The 16,696-nt window shown below is 34.7% G+C and overlaps 1 protein-coding gene across 3 annotated transcripts in view; it reads right to left on the reverse strand.

Moving 5' to 3' along the window:
- Positions 1-16,696, reverse strand: part of HMGCLL1 (3-hydroxy-3-methylglutaryl-CoA lyase like 1) — a 151,583-nt gene that overhangs the window by 74,384 nt on the left and 60,503 nt on the right. The window contains exons 4-5 of one of the 3 annotated variants that reach the window (XM_062187556.1): positions 10,583-10,678; positions 7,969-8,117 (exon numbers count right to left, since the gene is read on the reverse strand). The exons of 1 other annotated variant lie outside the window; for it this stretch is intronic. In XM_062187556.1, the coding sequence (XP_062043540.1) occupies positions 7,969-8,117; positions 10,583-10,678 (245 nt within the window). The remainder of the gene's footprint in view (positions 1-7,968; positions 8,118-10,582; positions 10,679-16,696) is intronic. One more of the 3 variants, XM_062187557.1, reaches the window with a different exon arrangement.

Consider the following 16,696-nt stretch of genomic DNA (forward strand, 5'->3'; position numbering starts at 1 on the left):
TGATAGTTTTAATTTTCATGTAATATCACTGAGCACCTTGAAAAAAAATGGTTAGATATTTCATAACATAAACTTCTTAGCTTGTCTCATCTCAGACTCTAACTAAATTTTCTTTTAAATAAATTTTTGAATTTTTAATTATGAATTAGTTTAAGAATTTCTAACACTAAGTGTGCTTCCTGTTGAATTACTTTGAAAAAAGTTAAATAAAATTAAATAATATTTAATATTGCAATATGTCTTCAGAATACTTCTAGATGGTTTTTGTGTTCTGACTTTGTGAGTAATGTTTCTAAATAAGAATGTCCACTTAAAATTAAATGCTTCTAAGAAATTTATAGTTATTTCAACTTTTTAGTTGAAAACCATTGACCCCATCAATTAAAAACTATTAATATTCCTTCTTCTGTTTCATATGATACACAATCTATTTTCATACCTATTTCTTATACTTATTCTTTGCTGAATACTTGTTTTAAATTGGCACTATAAATTGAACCAATAAGGAAAATCATATAGAAAATAATTTTAACTTATAATTAGTGACTATTGAGTATGCACTGAGACCACATACCTTCCACGTAACATAATGCACAGAAAAGTAAGTACCTCATGATCTCACTCATAGATGAGATCCACAAAACTTGATCTCATAGAAATTAAAAGAAGTTACAGACATTTTTCTTAATCAATTGGGATACCTACATCCCACATCAGAGTGTCCAGGTTTGAGTCCCAGGTCTGCCCCTGATTCCACTGCTCTGCGAATGCACACCCTGAAAGAAAGCAGGTTTGGGTTCAAGTTTTTGTGTCCTTGTGCCCTATGTGGGAGACTGCTTTTGAGTTCCCTGAACTCAGTTTCTGTCTAACCAATCCCCAGCCATTTTGAGCAACTGGGATTTGAACCAGTGATGGAAACCCCTTGTTTCTGTCTCTCTCTCTCTCTGTCTCTCCCTCTCTCTTTCAAATAAATAAATTTAAAAATAAAGTAGAATGGCTAGGGAGAGTAGGGAGGGAGGAGGTGGATTAATGTTGTACTTGGAAAACGGAAAGAAGTTCTGGTGTTCTGAATGATAGGTGACTATTATAATGATAATGTACTGTATATTTTAAAACAAAGCTAGAAAATGATTTAAAATATTTCACCACAAAGAAATATATAATTAGGATATTGATATGTTTATCCTAAATTGAACAATATACAGTATCCGTATGTATTGAAATATCACATGCTACCCCATAAATATATAGAACTTTATATAACAGATAAAAAGAAAAAAAAATAGTATAGGGCATTCGACCAAAACCCTATGTATATTAATTCAACAACTTAGGAACACCATGAACATTCTTGAAGTTATTTATATAAATTATAAATATATTTTGTGCCCTGACATGATATGGTATACTCTAGCAAAGTAATAAGTAATAATAAAAGTGTCACTGCTAATATCATGAGAAATGACAAAACACATTCTTTACTAAAAAGCTCTAAATGAAGACTGTTAAGACATTATTATACAGAGCTTACACATATTATCTTCTACTGGGTGTGTGTTATTCTAGTACAAAGCAGTGCTAGAATAATACATGAAACCATTAAAAGTATAAACTCTCAAATAAACCATATGAAAAATAGTTTTAAAAGATGTTTCATTTTTAGAGCTTTATGTGCCATATTTTGGTAAATGATGATTTAAATTGTGCATCCAAGTTAACTACTATTCTTCAATTTAACTACAAAAGTTGGAAAGGAAACTGTAGGGATACCAAAAAGCTGCCCACTTATAAGATGAGGTTATATCTACATAAGTAAAGTCTATAAGGGTAAATCATCCAGTGGAATGATACCCCAGTCTTGAGAAAGCAAGCCTGTTAGTTTCAATGTGTTTAAAAAACAAAACAAAACTAAACTAAAACAAAAACCCAGAGTCCTAAGTAAGGAGACTCATTATCTTACTCAAAAATAGTGCTATTACCTTCAAGGAAAGAATCAGAATCCATAATGACATTCTTCATAATAGAAAGACAGGAAACTCAAAACTTAGTGCCACATGATCTAGATGGTTTGGCTAACATAGCAACCAAGCTGCAAAATTTCGAAGAATGTGTTGAGTTCTAAATCATCTCTCAAAGAAAAAAAATCAGCGAGTATTGTTGATTTTGAGGGGAAGACCAGTAACTTCATAGTGGTTAAAGGATGGAGATTAAATAGAGGTAAGCAACCAACTGGAAACCAATTAATAACAGGAAAAATTCCCAAACATTGGGCATCTTTCACCAAAGTTATTGGTCACTAATATATGTTATGTAATCTGTTTTGGAGGTCTTTAAAATCAGATTGGATTCTCCTTGACTTTGGATAAGAAAAAAGTAGGTAGTGTGGATAATAGTAGGTGAACAGATGGGTAAAAGGAGCACTCCAGATTCATTAAAACTCTATAAAAACTGGCTCATCACCTCCTCGTAATATGAATCAATATTAATCATGTCATAAAGAAATTTTGGCTAAAGAAAAACAGTATCCTATTTTACAGCTGGCTTTGTTTTTCTGTATCCAAAAGTAAGCAATCATTGTTTATATGATTATTTAATTAATAATCTGCCTTTATTCTTTGTTTTCACTTTTTTGAATTTTTACCTTTCTTTTAAATTTGAGAAGAAATTCAACTGGTAGAGTTAAGATAAGTATTTTTTCACTTTGTAATTTTTTAAAAAATGAAAGAGTAATTTTTTCCTAGATTTGCCTCATAGGAAGAATATTAAAAATATAAGTTTCTGACTGTTAGTTTAGATTTTCAGAAAGTTAGCCATGGATCAAATCATTTAGGTCATTTTTAGGAGAGCTACAAGATGTTATTACATTAAAATTTTTCCACGACTTATGATTTTAGATCTGGAAAGCTGACTTTGCAATTAATAGAGTGAGCATGCTGATTATGTGACTTCATAAAAGGCAAGTTGATACTCACTATAAATAAAAAGCAATAAATTGTGAATATTTTATTTGATATTATATTAGAACCCTGCTTCATATTTTGAGATATTTAGGTTTTAAAGAATTCTGGCAAACTAATCAATATTTCTTATAAAAAATACCATTACTAACGCTAGAGGAAATCACAGATATTTATTTATTTTACTTGTTTGTTTTGCCTCCTTAGTCTTTTCAAATTTAGACAGATAACAGAAAAATGACCTGTAGTTTTAAAAACATGTCACATGAATTGCACATTCAAGAATTAAATCCAAAATGTATACATTTCACTTTTCATTCACATCATGTATATGCAGCAATGGCTACCTGATTCTGCATTTTTTGTCATTGGTTTGGCATGGTGTTTCCACATCTTGTCCCAGATGTGAAAAAAAGTTTTGAGCATGCACAAAAAGCTTGTATATTCATGTGATCTGTGTGTTTTAATGAGTTAAGGGGGAAATGAACACTAGCTTTCATGACTCTAATAAAAACTACTATTATATGAAAGTTCACTGTTTTTATAAAAATTTAAGCAGTTTGTGTATTACTTTACAGTCTTTAAATCTGACAGCTGGCAACATAAATTTTCTGGATGACTATCAAGTAATGTTGATGCAGCCATTGCCATGGAAGACATGTTGAATCATCTATTATGGTTTCTACTAGTTGGGCATGGTTCTTTTCCTTAAAGAACTACCAGTGCCTTACAACTTAAAATAGTGAGTACCCAAAATCTAGATTTCCAGTAATAAGAAGTTCTTAGTTAAACTCTGTAAAAATTTTAAGGATAAGCAGTCATTTTGCTTAGCAGTTAAAAAGCTGGTCATGTCAAATTGCTTACGTTTGAACCCTGGATACACCCCTGATTCCAGCTTCTTCCTATTGCATATGTTAGGGGACCATGGTGATGCCTTAAGGTTAGGTCCCTACAACTGGCTTTATCCCATTGGTAGGCATTAGAGGAATGAACAAGTCTATGATAACTTTCTTTCAGTCAGTCTCTCTGCCTCTTATATAAACCTATAAATAAAAATCTTAAAAAAAAAACTTGTAAGAAGCAATTTGAAATTAACAATTTCAATTGCACAAATAGCTAGTGAACTCATACTGAAAGGCATATTTCTTAAAAAATGAATAGTGTGCTGCAACAAAACAAAATTTGCATTGCAAACATAAGAATGTATATATAATGTAACTCTAGTGAAAGTCTCCACTATACTCTACTGATGTGGTCACTTCATGTCCATCAATACTTCTTGACTTTCTTATCAAAGCTTAGAAACTTTTTAAGTCATAGAATGGTTAGAAGTTTCATTATTGACTGGCTGATATTGTCAAACAATGAGTATTAAAGAGGACGTTGGCTTTTTATTAGCTCAATTACATAAATTCTTTTGTTTTACGAAAGTTATGAAGAAAAAAGTTGACTATGCACAGTTTATATTTACGTTGATTTTTCAATATAAAAGCACACGCAGATTTCCTATTTGAAAGGAAAGTTGCACATGCACTTCACTTATCTTACAGGTATTTTTTTTTCAACTTTTCAGTGAGAATCACTTTAAATATTACCACATTTGAAACTCACATCCAAATAAAATACAGTCTTTCCTTTTCCTTTTCTTTAAAAAGAAAGAGATGAAACAATTACTTATATTTGAATTTAGAAGTTTGCAATGAATCTCTCTTTTTGATTGTGGTTACATAACTTTTTGCCTGAAAATTGGATATTCTTTATAGAAAAATATCTTGGCTTTTCAATTTTTTATATGTTCTTTACATTATGTGTATGTATTTTGATTACATTATGTGTACGTATTTTGATTACAAAAATAGTTCTGCAACAGGCTGGTGTTGTGAAACAGGGGTTAAACTGTGACTTGGATATTTAAAACTTGCATATTAAAGTGCTGGACTGAGGACCTGCTGCTTCGCTTCTGATCCAACTTCCTGCTAATGTGCCTGTGAAGGTAGCAGAAGACAACCCAAGTATTTGAGTTCCTGCTACTCGTGTGTGAGACCAGGATGGAATTCGTGGCTCCTGGTTTCAGTCTGGACCAGATCTGGCTTTTGCAATCTTTTGGGATAGTGAACTAGAGGATAGATGCTCACATACACTATCTCTGTCTCTTTTTCTCTCATTGTTGTTCTACCTTTCAAATAAATAAATCATTTAATAAAGAGTTCTGCATCTCATTAACTATTGACTCTTTCCTTCCACTATGAACTTTGCTGACCTCAGGTAAAGAAATTATAACCTGCATCTAAATCCATTTCCAGGAACCATTTTGGCATAGCAGGTTAAACCACTGCCTGCAATGCCAGCATTCCATAAAGGCACTGCATTGTGCTCCATTTCAATCCAGTTCTCTGCTAATGTGCCTGGGAAAAAAGCAGAGGCTTGCCCAAGTCCTTGGGCCCCTGAACACACTTGGGAGACCCAGATGAAGCTCCTGGCGCCTGGCTTAATTCAGGCCCAGCCTGGCTGTTTCCGTTATTTGTGTGGTGAACTGGCAGATGGAAGATCTCTCTCTCTCTCTGTCTTTCCCTCTCTCTCTGTACCTCTGCCTTTCAAATAAATAAACTTTAAAAAATTAAAATTAAAAAATCCATTTCTAACACTCAGCATTTCTGTTAAACAAGCTATACTTTGTAATTTACTAAGATGACATGTTTATCACATATCCATATTTATAAAGTCAATAAAAAGCTAGTCAGTGTCTTAGAAATAAATTCTTTCTTAAGCAACAATTCGTTGTGCATGTTTCACAGCACACAGGCCTAGCTGCAACTGCTGATCCTGAAAGCAGATTTTGTCTCTTTTCCCTCCTTATAGGTCTCTTGTTGCAGCTACCAGCTTTCTTCTTGTTCCATTTCTGCTTTCTATTATTCTATCTTGTCATTAATTTGCATATGATTCTATTTTAAGAGCCACAAAATAGTTAGGTCAGCACCAAAATCACATAATGTCTCAATTCCTGTTATCATGTTTATTATCCTGTTTCTAACCTCCTGGGTTGGTTGACATTGTGGTACAGCAGGTTAAGAAACCACCTGGGAAGCCAACATCCCATATGAGTGCCAGTTGAAGCCCAGCTGCTCCACTTCCAATCCAGATCCCTACTAATGCACCTGGGAAAGCAACAAGTAAGGCCCAAGTACTTGGTCCCCTGCACCTGTAAGGGGGACCCAGATGGAGTTCCAGGCACCTGGCTTCTACTTGGTCCAGACCTGGCCTCTGCAGCCATTTGTGGAGTAAACCATTAGATGGAAGATCTCTCTCTCTCTCTCTCTCTCTCTCTCTCTCTCTCTCTCTCTCTTTCTCACTATGCCTTTCAAATAAATAAATACATGGACCTTGGGTCAATTTTTCTTCCATAATTGACTTAAAACCAGGATCTGCTGGAACTAAAATGTGATGACCCATATCAAGATCAATGAAATTTTGAGGACAAAATAAAACAAACAAGTCAAGGCAAGGATAAAAGGACCAGCGCAAAAAGAAATGATATAATATACAGCAGAAAACAGGGGAGGACTGAAAAATTATTTGTGTTTGTCTTTGTCTTCTATATAACGTTTCCAAAGTACTTTTAAAAGATTTATAGGTTTATTTATTTGTTTGAAAGGCAGAGTTAGAGAAAGAGGGAAGGAAATGGGGGAGAGAGAGAGAGAGACACACACACACACACAGAGAGAGAGAGAGAGAGAGAGAGAAATCTTCAAATATGCTGGTTTACTCCCCAAATTTCCACAATAGCTGGAGCCGAGCCATTCCAAAACCAGGAGCCAAGAGGTTTTTCTGGGTCTCCTTGGGCCATCTTCCACTGCTTTCCTAAGTGCATTGGCAGGGAGCTGGATCAGAAGTGAAGCAGCCAGGACCCAAATCAGTGCACAAATGGGATGCTGGCACTGCAGATGGTGGCTTAACCCACTATGCCACAAAGTCAGCCCTCTAAAGTATTTTTTTTTGACAGGCAGAGTAGACAGTGAGAGAGGAGAGACAGAGAGAAAGGTCTTCCTTTTTCTGTTGGTTCACCCTCCAATGGCTGCTGTGGTCGGCGCACCATGCTGATCGGAAGCCAGGAGCCAGGTGCTTCTCCTGGTCTGCCATGCGGGTGCAGGGCCCAAGCACTTGGGCCATCCTTCTCTGCCCTCCCGGGCCACAACAGAGAGCTGGACAGGAAGAGGAGCAACCGGAATAGAATCTGGCGCTCCAACCGGGACTAGAATCCAGTATGCCAGAGCCACAGTCGGAGGATTAGCCTATTGAGCTGCAGCACCAGCCTTCCTAAAGTATTTTTAAACAGTGATCTGCAAGGTGCTGTGTGGGTGCTTCATGGTCACTCAGATAAGGTAGAATAATCAGGCATGAGGAGGGGAGTTGAGGCCCATTGTGGCAGGTGTTGAGCTCAAGGTATTCGAGCTGCTCAGAGGTTAAAGTTTACAGTGAATATTTTCTGTTGCAGTTCTACATAAACTGTTGTTTGAAGAAAACATCATGCTTGAAAAAAGATTTGAAAACCACACTTAATGATTTCTTCCCCAAAGCTCTTAAGAATTTATACTAATTTATCAACCTACAGTAGGCTAAAATCAAAAAAGAGAATGTATTTGAATAATTGAGTGTTAATAAAATGGTCAATAATGGCCGATTTGTATGCCAGTCCCTCTGATTCAACTGCATTGCAGATTCCACAAGTTGTAGACACACTAATAATCAACAATGGCATTAACAAAATATAACTAAATAGTGACTGTCCTGATTGAATAATGTACAAATAAAATACCCTAGGCAGATTTTTTTAAGTGGTAAAGTTTTCTAGATAATCACAACTAAGTTCTAACAATGGATACTAATAAAATAGATTTACAGGTATAAGAAACTTGTTCAACTCAAATAAACAGAAAAAAAAAAGAGAATACTATGCATGGATTTGTACATTTTTTGCTCCCCAGAAAATGAATTTGTGGGATTTTACAAGTACCCTCGCACTGGAATATTCATGAGCCTTGCAGACTTAATGACCTCCTCAAACTTCCCCATACTTTCTTCAATGGAACAGTTAATATTCTTCTTGCTAAAGGACTCAGATGCAGCACCAAAAACTGATATCTCAGTGGCTCCCGCAGCAACCTGAAAAATATAATTTAAAGGCAAAAAGCCCATAATTTTGAAAATGTAAATGTGATAGCAGTAGAAACATTAGTTGCTCTAAAGACACGCTTTTATTCTTTAACATTCACCTTAATGTTTAAATACTACAATCCCCTCCACATGCAGTATTTTAAAATGTAAATTATTTTATAAAGAATAACTCCATAAAGTTCAAGATACGTAAGTCTGTGAGGCATGGAAAACATGGTGAATATATTCCAATTTAATGTTGCCTTTCATAAATTACATGTTATCCTTCAGAAAAAGTTTAACTGTAATTATGGAAAATTTTAGCACTCCAATAAAACCTTTATTGTCAATGGAAAACATAATTTTCAAACCAATTTTTGAAATAAAGTATAACAAATACTTTGTTTTTCCTTCTACAATCCAGCAACAAAATTCATCATTTAGATTTTCCAAAATGTTTCCCACATCTCCTAACCTAGCCTCAATCTTTCATACAGTGGCTGTAACTAACACATTAATCTTCTTGTCAGGCTCAAAATCCAGAATATCAGTCTAAGAAAGTTTCTCATTAGCCTCTTTTGTCATCTTTAACCTTCTTGTAGGCTTTCCCCATGATTTGTTTTCAAATGCCAAGTCTCCTAAAAAGTTAGACTTTTTAAGGACATCTATTAAAGTATCTCCAACATTCCTACCTCTCTCTGATCTGATTAATATCTTATGAGGAAATAAGAACTTTTTATCATCTTTCTTCCCATTAAAAAAAAAATCAGCTTACATCTTTGCCCAAAATTAATTTTCAAACTTTCAATTAAAAAAATTCTGTTTAGTAAATAACTGTTGTTTGTCAATTATATTCTTTTTTTGCAATGTCCAAATAGCCCTAAAAACTAAGCATTATGCCCATTTCAGAAATGAACAAAATTGGCACAAAGGAGCTAAATAGCTAGTCAACACCACACAATTAGGAAAGTTCTAGAGCCATGTTTTGAACACAGAATGACTGATTCTCAGCCCAAGGTTTGTTACACACCATTCCTTTCCCTTCTAAACCATCCTGAACGTTTCCTGTCAGTATCTTTTGCAAGGCAGAGGCATTCTTTACATTTTTAGAACTGGGTAACATTAATACAATTTCTTAAAATGCTCTTTCTTTTTTAACTAAGCAATAAAAATTATATCAAATCAAAAGATAAATGTTCTAACATATACACTCATAAGTGTATATAGCACCTCACAAACTCAACCTCACACAGTAAAGCCTCAAATACAAAAGTGAAAAAATACCCATTGACAAGATAAATAGCTGCAGGCCAGCGCTGCGGCTCACTAGGCTAATCCTCTGCCTGCACCGCAGGTATCCAGGGTTCTAGTCCTGGTTGGGGCGCCAGATTCTGTCCTGGTTTCTCCTCTTCCAGTCCAGCTCTCTGCTGTGGCCCAGGAAGGCAATGGAGGATAGCCCAAGTGCTTGGGCCCTGCACCTGCCTGGGAGACCAGGAGGAAGCACCTGGCTTCTGGCTTTGGATTGATGCTGTACGTCGGCCATAGTGGCCATTTGGGGGGTGAACCAACGGAAGGAAGACCTTTTTCTCTGTCTCTCTCTCTCACTGTCTAACTCTGCCTATCAGGAAAAAAATAAAAAAGATAAATAGCTGCTGAAGACCTTTGCAATGTACTCAAATAAGCATAATAGTTGAAGTATGTACATAAATTTGAAGTGATTCTTACTGTATGTGTAGTTATTAAACCTTTTATTTCTGTCATATAAATCCCTGTGTCACATGAGATCAGAAGAAATACAGCAAAAGAGGAAGAGGGAAAGTCATTAGAAGCAGATATAATGACCATGATTAGTTTCTCCCTGAAAGAGGAAGCAACAGAATCAAAAAGATGTTAAAAAAAAAAAGCTGACAAAATAATTAGCCATTTCAGCACTATTAATAATTATAATATTGCATTGAGAAATATTTAAGTCACATTCTATATTACTCCTTAAGATGGAATCACAAAATATACTTTCAAAAAAATTTCACGGAGAATTGTGTTTTTATATTGTGATCCTTGAATGGTTAAACTGGAAGGGAAATATCTGGAGGGCCTTAGTCACTACCAAAGAAATGAAAGTTTTGGCGGGTAAATTCTCATGTTAGTTCGAAGAGATTTCAAAAAAGTTCATGGAAAAAATCGAACTAAAAGTCAAATTTATTTTGGTGCAAAAACTTTTGACTTACACGCATATGGGAGGTCATCAAAATTTTGTGGTAAATGCATTCTGTGGAAAAATATGTATTAATTTCAAACTTTCTGCATCAAAATAAACTTTTCTCCTAATTCCATTTGCCACAACACTTTTGAAGTACTCTCACATATTAGCATAGGATTACAAGTGAGTTACATATGACATCAATCAAACATTGTCAAGATCATTAAAACAATGATATTTCAATTTTAGAAAGCATGGGCAGCAGCACACTTACAGCACGGTGGAAACCCTGAAGATTTGGAGTAAGGACAGGATATCGAACTCCTGGATACTGCTGAATGCCTTTCATCACTTCAGTGTGATCAGCCATCTTAAACACATAATAGTTACATATGAATCTAGCTTTGAATATTCTACCAAGCATATTTTTAGCTTTTCACAGATGTTTTAGTCATACATGTAATTACATTCCACACATTTGTATTTGAAATAGCTAAACGAAGCCAATGTAGCTAAAATAAAAGTAGCTTTCAGTGCCATAGATACATAGTAACTACCATGACTTTAAATCACCTAACAGGATCTGGCTAAAGGTGTGATTACAGACAGTCTGGGATTCTGAAGCCTTCTATTCCCACTTCACCAACCCTTATTCTCTTTTCATTTCATGGTTTAAACCTCAAATAATCCTGATATTGGGGAGAGTCTTAAAGATAACATGCTAAATTTTGCCTCCCACATGAAAATTTGATGTCAATTATTTTCAGTGTATGAAATTTAATATTATGTAGTAAAATATAAATTACATTCTATGTTAGGAATCTTTTACAAAGCTGAGATACTAATATGTTATTTGGTTAACACTAATGTTTTAGTTAATATTATTTATAATGCTTTATATAAACTATTACAGGATTATCAATGGCTGCAATGTGAACAAAGGAACACAGTAGACACAGTACTCAGCAGTAAACTAACCCACCCCATTAAGACTTTAATTGCTGAATCTATAAAAACAACCTCAACTTTGAGTTAAAATATGAAATTTATAAATGAGACAAAGTAATAACTAATAATAAGATCCCATAAGGATCACATTGAGAAATTACCATTGACATAAACATAAGCCTTTCCTATTTAGGAATAATAAATCATGAAGTGAGCAATAAACATAAAGATAATATATAGTACAGAAAACGAGCAGGAGAAAGCTGTGAAAAAATACATGAAATCAAAGTATCCTCAGTACGGTCATGGAAGATGGAGGGCTATTGGTTTTTCACTATACATCTTGGCATGTTATAATAAATGTGTACTATTTTTAGTTTTAAAAAACATGCTTAGAAGGTAGTCAAACCATAAATGCTTTTTGCATGCTTTTGAAAATCTGTAAAATATTATAACATTTACTACTATTGGTCCATTTATATTACCAACTTTTAGTTAAATGTCATACGAATTGCATTTAATAGTTTTAGTGAATATAATTTGAATTAACAAGTTTTTAAATTAATTTAAAATTAAATATTTAGCATGCAAAAAGGGACCTTCTAGTGGCTGTCATTTATATTAACATTTAAGACCACATGTTTCATTCACTCCAAATTTGCTTATTTATAACATGGGATTCTTACTTCCACTGTTCCCACCTCACTGCTGACTCTTTAATGGTACACTGTCTGTCATATTAATTTGCAGTGTATAAAAGCCAGGTCTCTCATTCTAAACTCATTTGACTTTAATCCAGATGTTTATGGACCACTAACCACATATGCCCAAAGCACTATTCGAGATCCTATATGAAATCAAAATAGAGACCTCACTTTCTTGGGAGAAAGCAAGATCCCTGCACTGAAGTAATCTGCAGTATAGCTGCAGAGATAAAACAAATCATATGGAAAGTTAGCAATCAAAGTACTCTATCAATTGTAAGTAAGAGCACAGATCATAGATTCAGAAGGGGAAAACGTGGTATAGCCTATAATTAGTTTAGTGATATAAAAGAAAATATGGAATTTGAACTGTAGTCCCTAATCAAAAACAGAATTGCAAAAAGCAAAATACCATGTACAGCAAATGCCAGATTTTAATCTACAAGAAATACATGCCATCTGAGCCAGTCATGAGTTTTATCATACAATCCATAATTTAACAAAGCTCTTGAATCAATATGAAGACCCTATATCATGAAATAATACTTTTTTAAGTTTACTGATTTATTTGAAAGGCAGTGACAGAAAAACAGGGGCACAGAGACACAGATAGACAGACATTGATCTTCCATCTGATGGTTTACTCCTCATCCAAATGCTCACAGCAGCAGGGGCTACCCCAGGCCAAAGGCAGGAACCTAAAACTCCACCCAGGTTTCCCCATGTGAGTGCCAGGATGCCAAGTACCTAAACCATCCTCTGTTGATTCCCAGGGTGCACAAAAGCAGGGAACTGCATCAGAAGTGCAGGTGTGACTGGATCCAAGACACTCTGATATAGGGTGCAAGTGTTCCAAAGGACAGCTTAACCCATTATGCCACAATGCCCATTACAGCAATAATCTTCAAACTAGATATTTCAATAACAGAATTAGAAAACTGAGGTAATACTGATTTAATTTCCAGGTCATGCAAGCTCAACTTTGATAATTATTGAATATATCTTAATGAAATGTTGGCAAATAAATTAACTAGAATTTTAAAAATCAGTATTTTTTTTATTTTTAAAAGCAATCAATCATAATGAGGTCATTTAGAAAGTTATAGTACTGCTCTAATTTAATTCAATCTAATTTAATTTGATCCAATTCAATTATTAATTAGTTCTTGAAAGAGAGAGTTACAGAAAGAGAGAGAGAAAATCTTCCATCTGCTGGTTCACTCCCCATATGGCCACAATGGCCAGAGCTGAACCAGGCCAAAGCCAGGAGCCAAGAGCTTCCTCAGGGTTTCCCACATGGGTGGCAGGGGCCCAAGCTCCTGAGCCATCCTTCACTGCCTATGCAGGCCATAAGCAGGGAGCTGGATTGGAAGTGGGTCACCCAAGACAGGAACCATCTTCTACATGGGATGCCAGCATCACAGGCCATGGCTTAACCTGCTTTACCACAAAACCGGCCCCTATAGTATTGTTTTAACTTGTTCAGTAAAGGCAAGTAAGAGCTTTAGGATATCCTGATAGGATATGATTTTATTACAATGAATAAAAAAGAGCAGGTTTTAATTAAGGGAATAAAATTCCTGCTTTAATTTTTTCTCTTGCAGAGTTTATGTATACTTCAATTCTGATGTTATTCTAATGTCTAAAGTTTAACTATTATTCAAACAACAGACCTAACTATTCCTGTACATTACTCTTTTGACATTTTTAAGAAAATCTTTCGACATCTGGTTTGATTTAACATTTTTTATGATTTTGCTGTGCCTTTCTATTTAACATCATAAAAATTCTGCATGATTTTGTTGGTACCATGCTTTGCCATTAGTAAGACACGCTGTCAGAATGGTGATACCTGTGTCCATCTAGCTAATGAAATAGACTTACAATAGTCAATCATTTTTTTTTGCATCACATTTTTATAGATGTTCAAATAACCACTATTATTTATACAACAGGTTGGGAAAGTTTTAAAGAAATGCAAAGGATCACATCACAAAGCTTAGGCCATATTAAGCTTAAAATTTGGAGACTTCATTTACTATTATCATGATGTTATTAAATTTAGACATCTCATTGATATTTTGTTAATAATTTAATACTGTCTTTCCAAAACAGTTAGGATTTTGATATATTCTCTGGACAACAGCAATGACTAATGTACAGCCAGAGCATCATTAGTATCTCATTCACACAAATCATGAGATGAGGGCAATTTCAAGATAATGCATATGATCATGCAGTAATAATGACAAAAATTGTCCATAAACTTCAGAGCAGAATAATGTTGGGAGTTTCAAAGATTTTGGTTAATAAACTGTTAATGTTCATCTCCTCCATGTGAGGGCAAACTGTTGAAATCTTTACTTAAAATATACTAAACTGATCTTCTGTATATAAGGAGAATTGAAAACGAATCTTGATGTGAATGGAAGGGGAGAGGGAGCGGGAAAGGGGAGGGTTGCGGGTGGGAGGGAAGTTATGGGGGGAGAAGCCATTGTAATCCATAAACTGTACTTTGAAAATTTATATTCATTAAATAAAAGCTTTAAAAGATAAAAAATTAAAAATTAAAAAATGAACTGTTCAGGGGTCATAAAAATTAACAAATTTTTTTAAAGATTTATTTATTTTAAAGTCAGAATTACACAGAGAGAGGAGAGGAGAGCAGAGAGAGGTCTTCCATCTGCTGGTTCACTCCCCAACTGGCCGCAACGGCCAGAGCTGTGACGATCCTAAGCCAGGAGCCAGAAGCTTCTTCCAGGTCTCCCACACAGGTGCAGGGGCCCAAGAACTTGGACCATCTTCTACTGCTTTCCAGGCCATAGCAAAGAGCTGAATTGGAAGTGGAGCAGCCAGGTCTCGAACCAGCGACTATATGGGATGCTGGCACTTCAGGCCAAGGCATTAACCCACCACGCCACAGCGCTGGCTCCCAAAATTTAAAATATTACAGGATTTTAAATCTAATCTTTAAAACTCACTTCAAAATTTGAATATTCACTCATTTCAATGTTTATACATCTGTTATATATCCAACATTATGGAAACAAAACAAAAGCAGATCCAGTACCTATGCTATATATACAAGCTCTGAGAGGAGATACACAGTATAAATAGGGTCTTCAAAAAATTTAATGGAAATGAACATTATCAAAAGACTGTAGAAATTTCAAAAATCATATTTTAGTTACATTTTCACAAACACTGAAATATTTGTGTGCATAAGTATGTATTATAAATTTATGTAACAAAAATACAAAATAATATCCTACTGTATGAAAAAATTCCATGCAAAATAGATAAATAGATATTTTTGTTTACAACTCATGCTAGAATAATGACAAATATTTGAACTACCTATTATTCAGGCAAAATGTAAATAACCTAATGCCTGCTTTTCCATGGAGTACAATGATTCTCAGCACATATACGTATATGTTCTCTCTAATAAATTGACCTTATAGAAAGGGTTTAATGACCCTAAACTGAAAGCATACACACTGGGGTTGGCACTGGAGTGTAGTGAGTTAAGTTGCTGTCCACAATGCCAACATCCCAAGCAGGCGCTGTGTCAAGACACACCTGATCCATTTCTGATCTGACTCCCTTCTAATTGTCTGGGAAAGAAGCAGAAGATGGCTCAAGACCCTTATACCCCTGCCACCCAGATGGGAGACTGGGAAGAAGCTCCTGGCCCAGGGCCGACTGTTAATCTGGGAAGTGAACCAGAAGATGGAAGATCTCTCTCTCTCTGTCCCTCTCTCTCTGTAACTCTTTCAAGTAAATACACAAACCTTTAAATCAAGCAAGCATATTCACTAAGATAATTCAAATAATTATGAGGAAATGACTTATAGAAACTAATTTAAAATTTTTCAAGAACATAATTCTTTCATTTTTAAATATAATGAAATTGAAAGTAAAAATGCCTATCAGTCCCCTCTCCTCAACAGTTAAGAAAATAGAATACTGACTGAGTAAGGTTTTCTCAGTTCTGACTGAATATATGTGTTCAATAAAGCAAAATAAATATTTGGTTTAGATGAAAGTGCAGAAGAAACTTAGAGATCCTATATTATTTTTTGAGAATTGACTCCTATTCATTGAGATTTTAATTACTGATTTTTTTTTCTTTTTCCCAGAATAAATGCAATTCCAAAGGTATCACATCCTACAGATCTCTAAGTTCCACTGCTGTACTCATTAAACAATTTTTCTATGAAAATCTCTTAAACACATTTATGTTACACAAAATTTCGATGTGTATTATTGTAATTTAATAAGTGAGTTAGTCATAAACAATATTACAAACTCACAGAGAATGATTTGGGTTGCTTTTTTGTCAATATTGAAATTATCCAATAACTCATTGTGGCTCTGTGGACTATAAGGTAATTGTGTTGTGTAATGGGGCTGAAAATATTAAAAGCTTAAATTTGCACTGTTGTTCTTAAGTAGAAGTTTTCAGAGTAGAATCTAAACCTCATGTGTGGCAAAAAGTGCTAAGATATCAAAATTTATAGTGATATCTGCAAAATAAACCATTTGACCAACTGTGTCACAAATAGATATCGTAGCCTAAATATATAACAGTACCATTCCTTCTCTTCTCTCTGTCCTGGTCCAACCAGTATGATCATCAATAGGTGAACATTGCACACCATTACTGCCTTCACTCGTTCTACCTGATAAAGACCTCAGATTGTTTCCTTAAGCTGCCCTATCATAAGAGTCCT

Source organism: Lepus europaeus, chromosome 3 (assembly GCF_033115175.1).
Source record: "Lepus europaeus isolate LE1 chromosome 3, mLepTim1.pri, whole genome shotgun sequence".
Classification (NCBI taxonomy): domain Eukaryota; kingdom Metazoa; phylum Chordata; class Mammalia; order Lagomorpha; family Leporidae; genus Lepus; species Lepus europaeus.